An 18,258-nucleotide genomic window follows, 5' to 3' on the forward strand; every position below is an offset into this window, starting at 1 on the left:
CCAAATTCTCCGTATCCCCACCCCCACCCCCGCCGTGACCAGCAGATGCTTTCTACTATTTTTCGGGGGTGCGGAGGATAATTGTTCTCTCCATCCTGAGCCGGGCCGCCCCGCCCCGCCGCGCCCCACGACTCTCTTGGCTAGAAAGGTTATGCCCCAAAACGCTGTTGCCTTCTGCAAGCTCCTGGTTGGGGACCAGAGAAGAGGCTAACTGAAAGGTGAGTTTGGGCGAAAGGTAGGGGTAGGCAGTCTGGTTCCCCCTCTGTTTTGAACTACACCTCCCATAGGCCTTTCCCCCTTGGTCCTGCTGTCCCATGTGAACTCCCAGAAATCCGAAAGGGGCCAGGTTACCCATCTGCTGAAGGAATAAAGCGAACTAGGCAGGATGCACTGCAGTTGTGAAGCACTCCCGGATAGGGACTCTGTTCCTTGAATCGAAAGGAGTTTTGCCCTGCTTCTCAGTGGCACGCAGAATAAATGCTACACCGGTTGAATCGGGGCCCATTCTGAAGCACAAGCGCTTCTGTGATTGAATGCAAAAGTTACCAACTTAAGGAATGGTAAATACATATTCAGGAGTGGGACTTCAGCCTTGAGGGTTCTACCAAGGGAGATGGGTGCAAATTAATCAACAGGGGGCTGGGAAGGACAGTATGCAAGTACAGTTAAAAGAACAGGGTGTCTCAGAGCAAACCTCAACCCAGGAAGTTGTTTTCAGGCCATATCTGTGCCTACAGTTTTTTTAAAGTAATTTTTATTATGAGAGGATTTTACATAGGCTTAAAAAACTACAGAAACATAAAAGAAAAAGTAAAAAAATAAAGAAAATATAAAGGAGTAAAAGAAAAAGTGAAAGATAACAAAAGGAAAAGAAAAAGTATCTAAGGAAGCAACTTCTGATCTTCTTTGCAGCAGTTACAAATGCAGTAATTACCATCTCCACCTGTCTATATTAAATATCATGGTTCCCTTCTTCTCATAAACAAACCTTTTTAATCAATAAATCCTAAAATCACCAGTTCATTTTTATCCATTTTCAGCAAAAAGGCCATAGAGGGTTTCCAGTCTTTTATAAAAGTAACTGTAGTTCCCTCCTTAATCAAACAAGTCAGTTTAGCTGTTTCTGCAGACATATTTGCTTGCAGTCTTGTTACTCAAAACTCCTTTCCTCATTCCCTTATCCGTAGGTTTTCTTCATTTCATCAGCTTAATAAGTTGAAGAGATGAGAATAAAATGTTTTGTTTATGTTGCAGTTATTAAAAACTTAGAAGCGAATATCCTTTGCAGATCCTCTGCCAAAAGCTTTATTAACCTACAGGTTTAACCCAGAATATAGAAGAACTCCTATAACTGTGTTCCTTTTGTTTATATAGGATGTTGAAGACTATAAAGCAAGCCCTTTTCTCCACTGGCTTGGAGATGCCTAAGTGGACTGCATTACCGAATCAGGTGACTAATGTTTCCATTTCCAGCCTTGGTTCAGAGAAACCTACCTCATTCAAGAATTAGCGGGAACGATTCTCAAGGTTGTCTTGAGATATTTGCAGGCCACATAAAGGTTCCAGATGTTTCTAAATACCCCAAAGAGATTGTAGGTGCTAAATCCATAATGTGTGCTTTGGAACAATAGATGGCAAAAATTTCCTAGCACACTTCTAAGGGGGTCTAAATGCATATAAACACTGCAAATTGGTAGAGGCACAAAAAGGGGGAAGTTGGAAACTGAATAGCTTTTTTTTTTAACTTTTTGTTGTTTATTTTATTTTGTTTTGTCTCTTTTTTTCCCCTTTAATATGTACAAACAGTAAGTAACAACACAATGGAGACCTTAGTATTAAGCTTAACACAGAAACCTTTATTGTATAACAAATAGTTCGATATATTTTGCAGTTGTTTATGAATGCCACATTTAGCTTTGGATGTAAAATTTAAATAACCTTATGCTTATCAACATTAACATTTTAGTTTAGTGATATAAGCATCTTTATCTTAAAAGGTTTAAATTATCTAAATCTTAGAGTGTTAATAATCTCTAGTCAATACTGTATACATACTACTGTACCCAAATAATATAATGTACTACTTATGTTTTATAATAATACAATACAGTAAAATAATTAAAAAAAAAGTTTTCTAGGACAACTGCCACTAGTTCAGTGTAGCCATGCCATAAAATCTGCATCATTGGTGCTAACTTTGCATAAGTTATCACAAGATGTATGCTGTTGTAGATGTGAATATCCCAGAAAAAGCAATATTAAAGGGACAATATGAATTTCCAACTTAATTTCATATAGCCCCACCCCTTGACAGCCTTTTTTTTTTTATCTGCACTCAGTCGTTACCGACTCTGCAGTGACTGCTTTTGGACAAATCCTTCGCAGTTTTCAAGGCAAGGTGTTTCGGAAGTGGTTTGCCAGTGCCTCCTTCCTAGAGCAGAGCCCAGCTGGCGAGCGCAGGAGGCGGGGTTTCCGTTGCTTCGTGCCTTTTTTGGGCGAGCACGGCTTCCGCGCTACTGGCAACTGCTCCTGACTCCTTTTGCAAGGCGCCACCAGCATTTTTCCTCCCACCGGAGTGAGAGTCCCCATTTATCTACTCACGTGAGTTTTCAAACTGTTGGGTTGACAGGAACTGGGGGAGGAAGCAGGAGCTCACTCTACTACGCGAAGGCTGGGCTCGAACCGCTGAAGTGTCGACCATTTCTGGTTGGCAACTTTCAGCGTCATTAAGCCGCTGCGCCACCGCGTCCCCCTGACAGCCCTTTGAGGTAGGCCAAATCAGGAGGCAGACTAGTGAATTAGGGAGGAGTCCGCCTGAGCTTCTTTCCAACACTTTCACTGTTTCCTGGCATGAAATGTGTTCAGTTTATGTGATCATCATTGTTTCTGTCTAGTTTTCTTGGCTCTCTACACTCCCTCCCACCTTTCCCCCCGCCCCTGGTGATATTCCACACCCTATATTCTGCCCTCCTCTCTTTTGTATGCATTCACATTATGCAGTGCATAAATTAGATCCTCCTTGGGAGCAGCCCTATCATTAAGTAATGTGAGGTGGTCTTCTTAGATAGGAAGCTCCAGGATACTCCAGTTGCACTCTCATTGGCCATACTTCCTGAGCTTCCCAGTTGTTCCACCATCCTGAGTGTGGACTTTGGCAGCAGCAGTCCTTGCATACTGATTTCCTGGGCTGTCTTCTCATGTAAGTCGTGTCAGTCACTTTCTTCCAAAGAAAGACTGACCATGTCCCTGAAAAAGACTTCTGGTGATTGAGTCGACAGAGATAGCCAGCCCAGGTCTATGGTTCAACTGGCAATACAAGTGCATCTGTGTTGATCTATTCATATGATGTAGGAGCAGGTGGAGCAAGGTGCTGGGTGTTAGAGCTGCGTGCTTCTTCCGCCCTATTCTTGGTGCTGAAAGCTAGCCTGCTGTTCTTAGAGAAGGTGGAGGGCAACGCTTCAACAAAGTGTTGAAGTATATTTCAGTTGCTAGCTTCATCAGCTTGTGATTATGAGAGTCAAATTAACTTTGTCTACTCATCTTGAATCAAATTAACAGTGAAATATTAAAAAATAGCGAATTAGGAAATCAATCAGTCTTCATACTTGGATTCAGTTATTATTAGAGAAAAATTGGATTTCAGGTATTAACCATCCAGGCTTAAGCTACAGGTAGTCCTCAGGTTATGACAGCAATTGGGACTGGAATTGCTGTTGCTAAGTGATGCGGTCATAAAGTGTGACATCACGTGACCACATTGCCTAGCGACAACAATCCCAGGAATCCCTGTTGCCCTCATAATCCCAAAACACATGGGTCATTAAGTGGGAAGTGGCAGGAGTCCCAGGTAAGGAGCACGGGGATGCTGCAGCGGGGGGGTGGGGGGGTGGAGGAGGCCTGGGAGGCCTGGCACAAGCTGCATGTGAGTTGGGGGAGGCCAGGGGAGGGGGGTACTGTGGCACCACATGAGCGCAGGAAGGCCATGGGGTGAAGGATGCAGCACAAGCAAGCCAGGGTGACTTACAGGACCAACTTGCGACCTTCCCTGCCAGCTTCCCCATTGACTGTGCTTGTGAGAAGCCGGCAGAGAAGGTTGCATAAGGCAGTTACATGTCTGCAGCTCCCTGCAACGTCATAATTGTGAGCCGTGATCACATGACTGCAGGGATGCTATGATGGCCAGAACTTCGAGGATCAGTCATACATCCATTTTTTCAGTGCCACCGTAACTTTGAACAGTCGCTGAACAAATGGACATAAGCCAAGGACTGTCTGTACTCTATTTAGATATCTGTCAGGAGACCAGCCTGTCCTAACCTGGCACCTGTCAAGTATGTGGAGGGCAAAACCCAGAATTGCAGCCAGGGTAGCCTTGTTGGCTGCAGTTCTGGGAACTATGGCCTCTACAGTTTGGAAGGTGCTCCAACCCTATGAGTATCACTTGGGATTACTGTCAAAGTAAAGAGCAAATCTATCCAATATTCTCCCTTTTTTAAAAATCAGAGAGCTGACACTGGGATGGAGAAGGATAGATCTCTTCTATCTTTAATTCTTTCCCCTGTAGTAATTCTTCCCCACTCAAAGTAATTTTTTCTAAGCCTTTCTACCACAAAGAAGGGTGTGTTTTCCCTTTGAAGCAGGAAAAGCAGCTAGGTGGGATTTTGACTGAGCACATGGCTGATGGTAGAGGAAGATAGTAGCTCACCCTCATTTCTTTGCTTGAATCACAACCTTTCTTAGCCACTTCTAATTTTTAAAATATCACAGCATTAAATGCATCCGTGAGTAATGTCCAATAGGGCCATGCATGTTTTTGAAAAAGTTTGAAGAAATGATTCAAGTCTGCATGAGCAGAACACCTCTGGCTCATGAAAGCAGCAGGTTTTTCTCAATAGAGCTGATGCCTTAAGAGTCATGATGCTTTAAGAATTCCTTAAAGCAGCTCTTTTTTCAGCCTGGAAAAAGTTGGGCTGCTTGAATGACTAGCAGAGAAGTGCGGTGCATATGCTCACAGCATTTGCAAAGCTCTTCTTTCAAATAGTTTTTGATGTCTGCACAGCCATAATACCTAATTGGGCTGTATTCTGAGCAAGGGTCCCCTTCATGGATCACTGCCTTGTCGTGGCGAAGGGGCTTGCGTAACTCAGTGAAGCCATGAGCTATACCGTGCAGGGCCACCCAAGACGGACAGGTCATGACAGAGAGTTCTGACAAAATGTGGTCCACTGGAGAAGGAAATGGCAACCCACTCCAGTATCCTTGCCAAGAAAACCCCATGGACAATGTTAAAAGGCTAAAAGATATGATGCCGGAAGATGAGCCCCTCAGGTCGGAAGGTGTCCAATATGCTACTGGGGAAGAGCGGAGGGCATTTCCAAGTAGCTCCAGAAAGAGTGAAGCGGCTGGGCCAAAGCCGAAAGGACGTTCAGCTGTGGATGTATCTGGAAGCGAAAAGAAGGTCCGATGCTGTAAAGAACAATATTGTATAGGTACCTGGAATGTAAGATCTATGAACCAAGGCAAGCTGGATGTGGTCAAACATGAGATGACAAGATTGAACGTCGACATCTTGGGAATCAGCGAACTGAAATGGACGGGAATGGGTGAATTTAATTCGGGTGACCATTATATCTACTACTGTGGGCAAGAAACCCTTAGAAGAAATGGAGTTGCACTCATAGTCAATAAGAGAGTGGGAAAGGCAGTAATGGGGTACAACCTCAAAAACGACAGAATGATCTCAGTGCGTATCCAAGGCAAACCATTCAACAACACAGTCATCCAAGTCTATGCCCCAACCACTGATGACAAAGAAGCTGAAGTTGACCGCTTCTATGAAGACCTACAACACCTTCTAGAACTAGCACCAAAAAAAGATGTCCTTTTCATCATAGGGGATTGGAATGCTAAAGTAGGAAGTCAAGGAGTAATCGGAATAACAGGCAAGTTTGGCCTTGGAGTACAAAATGAAGCAGGGCAAAGGCTAATAGAGTTCTGTCAAGAGAACAAGCTAGTCATAGCAAACACTCTTTTCCAACAACACAAGAGACGACTCTACACATGGACATCACCAGATGGTCAATACCGAAACCAGATTGATTATATACTTTGCAGCCAAAGATGGAGAAGCTCTATACAGACAGCAAAAACAAGACCAGGAGCTGACTGTGGCTCAGATCATGAGCTTCTTACTGCAAAATTTAGGCTTAAATTGAAGAATGTAGGGAAAACCACTAGACCACTCAGGTATGACTTAGATCATATTCCTTGTGAGTACACAGTGAAGGTGATGAATAGATTTAGAGGATTAGATTTGGTAGACAGAGTGCCTGAAGAACTATGGACGGAGGTCCGTAACATTGTACAGGAGGCAGCAACTAAAACCATCCCAAAGAAAAAGAAATGCAAGAAAGCAAAATGGCTGTCTGATGAGGCTTTACAATAGCTGTGGAAAGAAGGAATGCGAAAAGCAAGGGTGAAAGGGAAAGATATAAGCAACTGAATGCAGATTTCCAGAGAATAGCAAGGAGAGATAAGAAGGCCTTCTTAAATGAACAATGCAAAGAAATCGAGGAAAACAATAGAATGGGGAAGACTAGAGATCTCTACAAGAAAATTGGAGATATGAAAGGAACGTTTAGCGCAAAGATGGGCATGATAAAGGACAAAAAAGGCAGGGACCTAACAGAAGCAGAAGAGATTAAGAAGAGGTGGCAAGAATACACAGAAGAACTATACAAGAAAGATCTTCATGTCCCTGATGTCCATGCTGGTGTGATCACTGACCTTGAGCCAGACATCCTAGAGAGTGAAGTCAAGTGGGCCTTAGGAAGCATTGCTAACAACAAAGCTAGTGGAGATGACCAGTATTCCAGCTGAGTTATTTAAAATACTAAAAGACGATGATGTTAAAGTGCTGCACTCAATATGCCAGCAAGTTTGGAAAACGCAACAGTGGCCATGGGATTGGAAAAGGTCAGTTTATGTTCCAATTCCAAAGAAGGGCAATGCCAAAGAATGCTCAAACTATCGCACAATTGCACTCATTTCACATGCTAGCAAGATTATGCTCAAAATCCTACAAGCTAGGCTTCAGCAATACATGAACCGAGAACTACCGGATGTACAAGCTGGGTTTCGAAGAGGCAGAAGAACTAGAGATCAAATCGCCAACATTCGCTGGATCATGGAGAAAGCACGAGAGTTCCAGAAAAATATCTACTTCTGCTTCATTGACTATGCAAAAGTCTTTGATTGTGTGGATCACAACAAACTGTGGCAAATTCTTAAAGAGATGGGAGTACCAGACCACCTTACCTGTCTCCTGAGAAATCTGTATGCGGGCCAAGAAGCAACAGTTAGAACCAGTCATGGAACACCGATTGGTTCAAAATAGGGAAAGGTGTACGACAAGGCTGTATACTGTCACCCTGCTTATTTAACCTATATGCAGAGTACATCATGAGAAATGCCAGGCTGGAAGAATCACAAGCCGGAATTAAGATTGCAGGGAGAATCATCAACAACCTCAGATATGCAGACGATACCACCCTAATGGCAGAAAGTGAAGAAGAACTAAAGAGCCTCTTGATGAGGGTGAAAGAGGAGAGTGCGAAAGCTGGCTTGAAACTCAACATTAAAAAAACTAAGATCATGGCATCTGAACCCATCAATTCCTGGCAAATAGAAGGGGTAGAAATGGAAGCAATAACAGACTTCATTTATTTGGGCTCCAAGATCACTGCAGATGGAGACTGCAGCCATGAAATTAAAAGACGCTTGCTCCTTGGGAGGAAAGCTATGGCAAGCCTAGATAGCATATTAAAAAGCAGAGATGTCACCTTGCCAACAAAGATCCGCATAGTCAAAGCTATGGTTTTTCCAGTAGTAATGTATGGCTGTGAGAGCTGGACCATAAAGAAGGCTGAGCGCCGAAGAATTGATGCCTTTGAACTGTGGTGCTGGAGAAGACTCTTGAGAGTCCCCTGGACTGCTAGGAGGTCAAACCAGTCAATCTTAAAGGAAATCAACCCTGATTGCTCATTGGAAGGATCGATAATGAAGTTCAAGCTCAGATGCTTTGGTCACCTAATGCGAAGAGAGATCTCTTTGGAGAAGACCCTGATGCTGGGAAAGATTGAAGGCAAAAGGAGAAGAGGACGGCAGAGGATGAGATGGTTAGATAGCATCACTGAAGCAATAAGCATGAAACTGAGCAAACTCAGGGAGGCAGTGAAGGACAGGAAGGCCTGGCGCAATATGGTTCATGGGGTCACGAAGAGTCGGACACGACTTAACGACTAAACAACAACTGAGCAAGGGTGTAGTGTAAGATCAGACTGCAGGATAGCAGTAGTAAACACTTTTGAAATAAATTTGGAAAAGTGGTTTCAAATAGTCCGTCTATCAGTACAATGCCCCCTGTCTGAAGATGTTCTATCCTTTATTTGTTTTACTGTTTATTTACTACATTTACATTCCACTTTTCTTCCAATGAGCTCTAGCTAACACATTTATTCTCACAACACAGTGAGGCAGTATGGCTGACTCAAAGTTATTGAATGAGCTTTGTGGTTAAACGTGGGTCTTCCCAGTCTTAAACCGACACAATAACCCTTGCACTACCTAACAGACCATAGCTTAATTTCTGTTCTAACTTCACTTTAATGAATTCCTTCAGAGTTTATAGTATGGAAATTATTATGTAACAATGTCATGATTTGTCATGTTTTTTTTTTTAAGGCATCTGATTATGAAATTCGACAGTATGAACCTGCCAAATGGGTATGCACATCTCTTAAAACCATAGACTGGGATGCAGCCATCAATACTGGCTTCATGAAGCTCTTTAACTATATTAAGGGCAAGAATGAAAAAGGTAATATACAGGAGGTATTGGGGCCAATTTATGTATCATATTTTCTTGCAGTTGTTCCTCTTTCTTTGACAAGGAAAAAATAAATGCCAGGCACACACATTTCATCATTTCCCAAAATGTTTTGGCTCCTTAGATGTCCCATGTGCATATTCTAAAATCTTTTATTAGAAGTTGTTTTCTTTATTTTTTGGAGTAAAAGCATATGCAAATATTTCTGCTAGATATTTTGAAACAGGGATAAAGAATAAGTAAGTTCTTATATGCAGCCCTTATGGTAACTTTTATATGATTAAGATTTTAAAGAGCTTAATCATAGCTTTCACTAAAGCAAAATATGTTTCTAGCCCTGTAAGTTGCTGAATCGAATGAACCTGTTTATATTAAGCATCCAGGGTACACAATTTTGTAATACAATGTCTTCTTGAATTTGGGTAGAATTTTTTTTTCCAGATGAGTACTTGAATGGTAAATTCCGGTGATTCATGACAAAAGTATTGACTGAAACTTTTTGAGAGCTTTAACAGGAAATACTGTTATCAGGATATTGGAGGAAATAACCAAGACTAGGAATTTGCATGCTTATCTGAATAGGTGGACCCTGAAATGGATGATTCTAGTTAAAATGGGTATTTATCTCTTAATCAGCCATATCAATTCTCCCATGCAGTAAATCACATATATTTGTTTCTTATTTGCGTAGTTATTAGGACTAGCAAATCCAAAACTCTGCATGAGAGGAAAAGATTATCTATATCTCTTTGTTGCCTTCTAATGGCCACTTGGCTTCCGCAACCCAGATCTAGTAACCCTAATATTGTAAACATATTGAAATATCTTGTGCAGTTGGAAGATGTGTAAATGCTTCATTCTCAGCAGAGCATTTGATACTTTCAGAGAGTAATTTGGAATGTTGGTTATTCTATGTTATGATGCGTCACTGTGAAAATCGCACTAGAAGAAATGTGTATAAACATATAGTATAAAGATAAGATACAGCTGCTAGAAAAGTAATCATTCTGAGGACATTCATTTTGCAAACTATAGTATGGACAAATTGCCTCAATCCTCTAAATGTTTGTTTACAAATTGCAAAAATATTTAATAATTGCGTTGGAACCATTCTTCTACAATAGTTGTCAGGTGCATTTTTAAATATTTCCAAATAAAATTACCTCATTTGTAGGTTAATTGGATTTCTGCCCAGAAAGCATAGTAGATATATTTGCTGTTTTGATTGAGTTAGCTTAAGGCTAGTCATTGGGTTATATTTATTTCCTATGTAGTTAATATTGAGCTATATGTTTTCCCAGAATTAAACTATTTTAATCATTACTTTTGGCTAATGATAGTATTATTTAATGTATGAGTTAAGAGAAATGTCAGGAATTTAGCATCCTAATTTTAGGACTTATTCCTTAATGTTCAGCAGTGCCTTTAATGTGCTTCTTGGTAGGGCTAATAACACTCTTATTCCTGCCTTTTGCAGGAACAAAGATAGCTATGACAGCTCCAGTGACATGCTATGTCCAGCCAGGGGCTGGCCCGTTCAGTGAGTCCGTCACAACAGTTGCCTTTTATTTACCATCTCAGTACCAGGCAAACCCACCCAAGCCTTCAGAAGCAGATGTCTTCATCGAAACCAAGCCAGGAATTACGGTGTTTGTCAGGTAAATGTTGGCCTCTCCAAAGGGACCCTCCCTAGTTCCTTGGACTGTAAAGACAAGGGGGGAGAGATGTACATTCATCTCTTGCAAGATTCTGTTACTGTAACCTTACAATAAAAGTAGTGGAGTCCTTAGGGACTACTAATAGAAGTAGTGTTAGTACTCATGGTTAGTGCTGCTTGTCTGGATTAGACTAGGTCTCTGCACGTCGCTCATATTTAAAGGAAATGTTGATAGCAATATTTTTGAAGTTTAATAAAAAAAAAATTAAATCTATACATTTAACACAGTCCCTGTTCAAATGTCTAAATATTCCCTCAAATGTCTAAATATTCCATATCTGCTGCAGATTATTAACTGGCCAGTTGGGATGTATGAAAGAAAGGAGGTTCCCCCCCCCTTTCTACTTAGCAATCTCAATATGCTGATGTTTAATCAGTTGGGGTGAAAGATAACTCTTGTACACAACAGTTAATTGGTTGTAATGAACTATATTAGGGCTGAAAGCAATTTACCGCTGTCTGTTAATAACTGTTGTCTGCCACCTTGTGGTAAATAAAATATGTTGTATATAGTTTAAAATATTCTGGGATTTTTAAAAAACCTGCTAAAATCAAAAGTTTGAAAAACTTCTCAGATACAGTGGGGCAAAAAAGTATTTAGTCAGCCACCAATTGTGCAAGTTCTCCCACTTAAAAAGATGAGAGAGGCCTGTAATTTTCATCATAGGTATACCTCAACTATGAGAGACAAAATGGGGAAAAAAATCCAGAAAATCACATTGTCTGATTTTTAAAGAATTTATTTGCAAATCATGGTGGAAAATAAGTATTTGGTCAATATCAAAAGTTCATCTCAATACTTTGTTATATATCCTTTGTTGGCAATGACAGAGGTCAAACGTTTTCTGTAAGTCTTCACAAGGTTTTCACACACTGTTGCTGGTATTTTGGCCCATTCCTCCATGCAGATCTCCTCTAGAGCAGTGATGTTTTGGGGCTGTTGCTGGGCAACATGGACTTTCAACTCCCTCCAAAGGTTTTCCATGGGGTTGAGATCTGGAGACTGGCTAGGCCACTCCAGGACCTTGAAATGCTTCTTACAAAGCCACTCCTTCGTTGCCCGGGCGGTGTGTTTGGGATCATTGTCATGCTGAAAGACCCAGCCACGTTTCATCTTCAATGCCCTTGCTGATGGAAGGAGGTGTTCACTCCAAATCTCACGATACATGGCCCCATTCATTCTTTCCTTTACACGGATCAGTCGTCCTGGTCCCTTTGCAGAAAAACAGCCCCAAAGCATGATGTTTCCACCCCCATACTTCACAGTAGGTATGGTGTTCTTTGGATGCAACTCAGCATTCTCTCTCCTCCAAACACAACGAGTTGAGTTTAGACCAAAACGTTCTACTTTGGTTTCATCTGACCATATGACATTCTCCCAATCCTCTTCTGGATCATCCAAATGCTCTCTAGCAAACTTCAGACGGGCCCGGACATGTACTGGCTTAAGCAGGGGGACACATCTGGCACTGCAGGATTTGAGTCCCTGGCGGCATAGTGTGTTACTGATGGTAGCCTTTGTTACCTTGGTCCCAGCTCTCTGCAGGTCATTCACTAGGTCCCCCCGTGTGGTTCTGGGATTTTTGCTCACCGTTCTTGTGATCATTTTGACCCCATGGGGTGAGATCTTGCGTGGAGCCCCAGATCGAGGGAGATTATCAGTGGTCTTGTATGTCTTCCATTTTCTAATTATTGCTCCCACAGTTAATTTCTTCACACCAAGCTGCTTGTCTATTGCCGATTCAGTCTTCCCAGCCTGGTGCAGGTCTACAATTTTGTTTCTGGTGTCCTTCGACAGCTCTTTGGTCTTGGCCATAGTGGAATTTGGAGTGTGACTGTTTGAGGTTGTGGACAGGTGTCTTTTATACTGATAACAAGGTCAAACAGGTGCCATTACTACAGGTAACGAGTGGAGGACAGAGGAGCCTCTTAAAGAAGTAGTTACAGGTCTGTGAGAGCCAGACATCTTGCTTGTTTGTAGGTGACCAAATACTTATTTTCCACCATGATTTGCAAATAAATTCTTTAAAAATCAGACAATGTGATTTTCTGGATTTTTTTTCTCATTTTGTCTCTCATAGTTGAGGTATACCTATGATGAAAATTACAGGCCTCTGTCATCTTTTTACGTGGGAGAACTTGCACAATTGGTGGCTGACTAAATACTTTTTTGCCCTGCTGTAATATACACAGTTTCTCAATTTCTGAGCAACTTTGCTTAAGATCTAATGATTCTGCAACTAATAATCCTAAAAAGAAATTGGGGATGAAAACAGTATTCTGTGGATGAAATCTGTACACTAGGAAAGGTATTTTACATGCCATTACAGGAATCTACATTTGCACCTTCCCAGTTCTTCTTTCTCTTAAAACCATCTTTGGAACTGGCCCACCTGTTACTGCTCTGGCCCATGAGTCTCATTGCTGGTTGTGTTCAGGGCTGCTTATATTAGCTCAGCACTCCCACGTTCATACGAAAGCATCATGAGGCAATATTGGTTTGTTCCTTTTGTAGCATATGGATGGATGCCCTTGGCGGAACAACACAGATTAAACAAAGGACAGATGATAGGTAACTAGGAATAACACTTTTTAAAAACAAAGCAATACTTAAATTGACTATTGGGAAAGTGTTCCATTAATGCTAACTTTGAGTGTTGACTTTGTATGGTTGGCCTAGGTACTGCTTTCTCAAGATACGTATATTTCTGTTCTTAACAGATCATTTGGAGGATTTGCTAAAGCGAAAAGAAATCAAGATGAAATACAGGCACTTGCTGAAAGTTTGAAGCGGGATGGAAGAGCATTTCAAGAAAAGGTCTATTATAGTGCTGGTTACGATAGTCCATTTAAATTGCTGAACAGACATAATGAAGTTTGGCTTATCAGAAAAAGCTAAAATATTAGTACAGCAATACAGATTACAGTATTAACTTTTAAATGCCTACTTAATGTAGTTTTCCTTATATGAAAGCTGTGTTTTTGTATATTTTCTAACGTATTTCTTTGCTTCTACCATTGCCTAAATTTCTATGCTGCTTTAAAATGGATTTTTTTTTTTGGCTACAATATGGCTAATAATAGGATGGTAATAGTAATTAGGAACCAGAGAATAAGAAGCCAAAGTATACCTTGAAAGTGTGACAAATTTCTCTTTTCTATGAACTTTACTGAACTTTCTACAAAAACAGTAGTGCTTATGCAAACGTTTTCCACTAAACTGGAGGCTTAATCTGGGGAGTTAGTAAATTTGAAAGGCAGGTAGGGCAACCTAGAGTCTCCATGAATCCCGTAGCTGTTTCTGGAGTCCCCAAGATGGTATTCCTTCATTAGGAGGCAAACTGCTAAATAGCATTATTTTGCTGCTGATCTTTGCTGCAAAATCAAACGTAAAGACCTTTGGTAGGCTTGATGCACTAATTAAATAAAAAACCACCTCAAATATTCCCTCCTTTCAAAGAGAAGGGAAAGAGGCAGAAAATTATGTCCCTGCTTCATCATCCAACCCCCATCATACCTCTTGATCCTTGGCCATTGGGGGAAAAAAATGAAAAGGCACAACTCTTGAACTACCAAAAAAAGAGGATACCTGTCCCTCTCCTAAGGTAACCCAGAAGGCCCTACATGCTTCCCCCTTTAGCCAAATGAGAGTGCCTTTGGACCCTTTTGAAAACGTTACCTAAAAGATAACAGAGCTAGTGTCAACTTCAAGCACTGGGCTGAAGATTTTTAAACATTGCTGAATTTGGGGGCAGTTTTTAGGGTGAGAATGAGAGCAGCTTGCTTCAGAGGGGCCTCCCATTCCCTATCACTTCCTTAAAACTACTGTGGTCCTTAGTTCTTTGAACATTGCCCATGCTTGTTCTAAATAATTATTGAATATATAGGTAGTCCTCGTTTAGTGACTGCAATTGGTTCCAGTGACTCAGTCATTAAGTGAAGCGGTCATTAAATGAAAATTACATGACTGCGACTGCTTATGATTTTACTTCAGCTTTCCTCTTCCCCACTACCTTGCTCTTTGGAATACTCACCCCAGCGCTGGAATAATTAGCAAGAAGAGAATTAATGTTTGTATTTACATTCATTGGAGAGGAAGGGATGACAAGAGAGCAAGCAGGCACACAATGTGGAATACACATTGAAAGGAATGCACTAGCACCAGCTGTTTGCTTAGTGCACTTGGGGCTGCCGCTGGCCTAGGAAGCAAACAAAAGCCTTCAGTGTGAAACTGATTAGGGTCTTGTCAGTTTCAGATAGCTGGGCTAGCAGGCTGGAGGTTCTAATAAACTAATTAAGGTAACAGCTGACCTTGTTTACTTTAGGTTAGCACCTTTTGGGGATGTGCTGCAGATGGAGAAAAGCATCTCAGGAAAGATAGCTTGTTTAAGCAATCTCTCCACCCTGCAAAGGGGCAAAAAAAGGTGGGGGGGGAACAAGTCAGGCAAAGGACAAGGCAGTACTGTACCAGCTGACTGTAATGGTGAACACATGACAGAGAGAAACCCTGCAAAGGTCATAAATGCAGGCATTGGTTGCAAAGTTACTTTTTCATCACCGTGGTGACTGTGAACAGTCGCTGTCTGAGGCAGTCACTGAATGAGGACTACCTATATTTCAGAACTAAGAAGGGAATATCCTCAATTAGAAAACAAGCTTCCAGTTGATTGTTACAATTAGATGCCACAATGTATGTAAATGATCATTCGCATGCTATAAACATTCAAGAATATTCAAGCCTGAAGCAGTAATTTATACTTAGATTCAACTGACATTGGTTTGTGTTTTGCTTTTGGTGAAAATATTTGTGAACTCTTGAGAGCCATAGTGGAGGGAATTTATCACTCCAGCTCATTATAGTTCAATACTGTTGTTTTCCATATAGCATGCATTTTTTTTCTATCATGGAAACTTGCAATATGGCTGATCCATGTTGCTATAATGAAAAGTAACACAATTTGGTCAGATGATGATGTGGGGTTCCAGACTCATAGATTAATGCATCATTAATGTATGATTTCCATCACCTATACTGCATTTTAAACTATGTATTTTTATCTGTGAAAGTTTGTAAGATGCTATACACTTTTTTAAAAACTGGATTAATGTAGAGTTCAATCCTTATACTTTAGCTAAAAGGCATAACACGTTTCTCCCAGTTATCCTGTATTTTATTCAGTATAATTAATATGGAAAACGACTAATTGTATTGTTACTTCTAAATGAAATGCTATTGTATTCTTCCTCATGCTTGTGTATATTCTAGGGAATAACAAACTGAAAAATATATGAAATATTAATTTTATGTCATGATTAATAGAGAAGATACTCCTTTGAACGTTAATCTCTTAAACTGTGGCAAACCATAAAAGTCTTGCTTTTAAAATGTCATGCCCTCTTACAGTTGGCTTGACCATACCAAACACTTAAGGTGCTTTTAGTACTAAACAGAAGAGGCGAGTCTGAAATTAGACATTGTTTGTAAGCAATTAAATGGTTTACTAATAAATACATATTCAACTCTGCCTTTTAAAACCACATATTTATAGCTTTACTAAGAATATATGATGTTATGTTTTCAAATTAACTATATATGCTATTAGAAACAAGTGCTTATTTGGTGAGTATGCTATTTTGTAAAAACATCTTGGTTTAATAGGTTTTGTACATATGCATTGGTTGAAGCACAAGGAAAAAAATAGAATGAAAACTAACATTAGGGACTGACAAGATAACGTATAAATTTACTGGATAATTTGAAGAACTTAGTGTTGCAAGTATGTAATGTTTCAATACACATTATATCGGTAGTCCTGTGTATGGCTGGCATGGACATGCAAGTAAGTACATCAAAAAATGTTCTGGTCAGAACATTCTATGGAATTCCAGAATGTTAAGATTTCCCCAAGACCAAGCTCATCCAGATGTTTGGATGGAATCCAGCAGTTTTCCTGAAGTAAATCTACCAGCATGTTAAGTGGTTTGTGAAGTTCTGGAAAGTTAACTTGTAGAAAACTGCCAGACAAACCTAGTTTGGAGGAAGAAGAGAACATTTTGGGGTTTCCTGGAACATTCAGTTTCTGGAATAACATTTTGCACATACTTACATTAAAGAATAATTGAGTCTTTTCAATACATATTTATACACAGAATTAAGAAGTGCTTGTTTCTATTATCATTACTTACTCTACTGGTTGTGACCAAGAACTTCAGCCCACCCACTTCATTCATTCATATATATATATATATACACACACACACGCGTGCGCATGGACACGTGCGTGCACATGTGCACACAGCTTGCTGCATCTGCTCAATAGCCAAACCCTCTGGTCCTGCCTCTTCTGTGTATGTTTACCATACAGAGCTGCCAGTGCCATAGACTAGATTTCAGTAAAACAGTTTATGAGGTTGTGAGTCTTATTTTGGATTAAGTTGTAGTTTTCCTATTTTGGATAGTGTGACACAGAATCCACATAACTACTGTATTTTTCCGACAATAAGACGCCCCCATGTACAAGACGCCCCCCATTTTTCCAGCCCAAAATTAAAAAATCAGTATTTTAAAGATAGTGCAGAACACATTTTTATTTAGTAATTAGTTAACATTGACCTGATACACTCGGTGGGAGGAGGTCCAAACCGTCTCTCTGCAGCTCTATTTCCAGGCTCTTTTGCATAACTGATTACATTCAAGCACGAGTGAAACTGCCGATAGCTTGTCTCTGCAAACAGCCTTCCTCTAATTGGTTTGTTCAGCATCAGCTGACGTCAGTTACATCAGGCTGGTGATTGGAGGAAGTCTGTTTGGGAGACAAGCTATTTCACTCGTGATTGGAGGCTAGCAATAGGAGGAAGCCTCTCTGCAGAAACAAAGTATAGGCAGTTTGGAACCGCGCAATTCTCGGCTGACTTCCTTGAATAAGACGCCCTTCAGTTTTTAGGGTAAGGATTTTAGAAAAAAGTATCATCTTATAGTCGGAAAAATACGGTAGTTCCTTTTAACATGGTTTATTACAAACTCACCTTATCCCTTTGATATCAGTTGGTGAAGTGTGATGGGGTATACTTTTATGCCCTACATACTTTCTGCTTTCTTCAACCTCTGTTCCCTCCCTCTTCCCTGCTTACTTCAAACTCCCTGGTTAATGAGAATATGTACTGTAGGTAGGTGTTTCATGACCCCATGTGTACAAACGCTGGAAACAATTCTCAACATTCTGAGAGCTGAGTGCACCTGGCTGCGTTTGAACACAGTAACATAAGCTATCCTCTAAACAGGAATAGAATTTACAGTCAGATAGGCAGAACAAGGTGCACAGATAATTTGGAGATAGTTAATTTTATCTATGTGAAATTCTGAAATTAAAATGTGGTTTAAAAAACCATACCATGCTGATGAACCCTCATAGCAACCACCGTGCTTTCAGAAATTATGAGCATTACTGCAAATGTCAAAGCCCCTCTCTCCACAAAAAGTCAAAAGTGAAACACATGGAATGTTCTCCTTTTTCTTTTGGATCTTTCTGATTATGTGGATTCTCTCTTAAGAGAAACATGAATAAACATGTAAGAGATAAACACCATCTGATAACTACATTATAATGATAGTCTCTGGATTTCCCATTATGATCATTTGCTAATGTTCATTTAA

At 40.5% G+C, this 18,258-nt stretch overlaps 1 protein-coding gene across 1 annotated transcript; it reads left to right on the forward strand.

Annotated features, from left to right (window-relative positions):
• Positions 1-18,164, forward strand: HEBP2 (heme binding protein 2). The gene is made up of 5 exons (XM_088141450.1): positions 1-218; positions 1,375-1,450; positions 8,743-8,878; positions 10,365-10,545; positions 13,326-18,164. The coding sequence occupies exons 2-5, from the start codon at positions 1,376-1,378 to the stop codon at positions 13,501-13,503; spliced, it is 570 nt and encodes a 189-aa protein (XP_087997576.1). The 5' UTR covers positions 1-218; position 1,375; the 3' UTR covers positions 13,504-18,164.
• The last annotated feature ends 94 nt before the right edge of the window (positions 18,165-18,258 follow it).

The sequence above is a fragment of the Python bivittatus genome, unplaced genomic scaffold (genome assembly GCF_059951505.1).
Source record: "Python bivittatus isolate LINGU-HERP-01145 unplaced genomic scaffold, Pbiv_v1 ctg000020_np1212, whole genome shotgun sequence".
NCBI lineage: Eukaryota > Metazoa > Chordata > Lepidosauria > Squamata > Pythonidae > Python > Python bivittatus.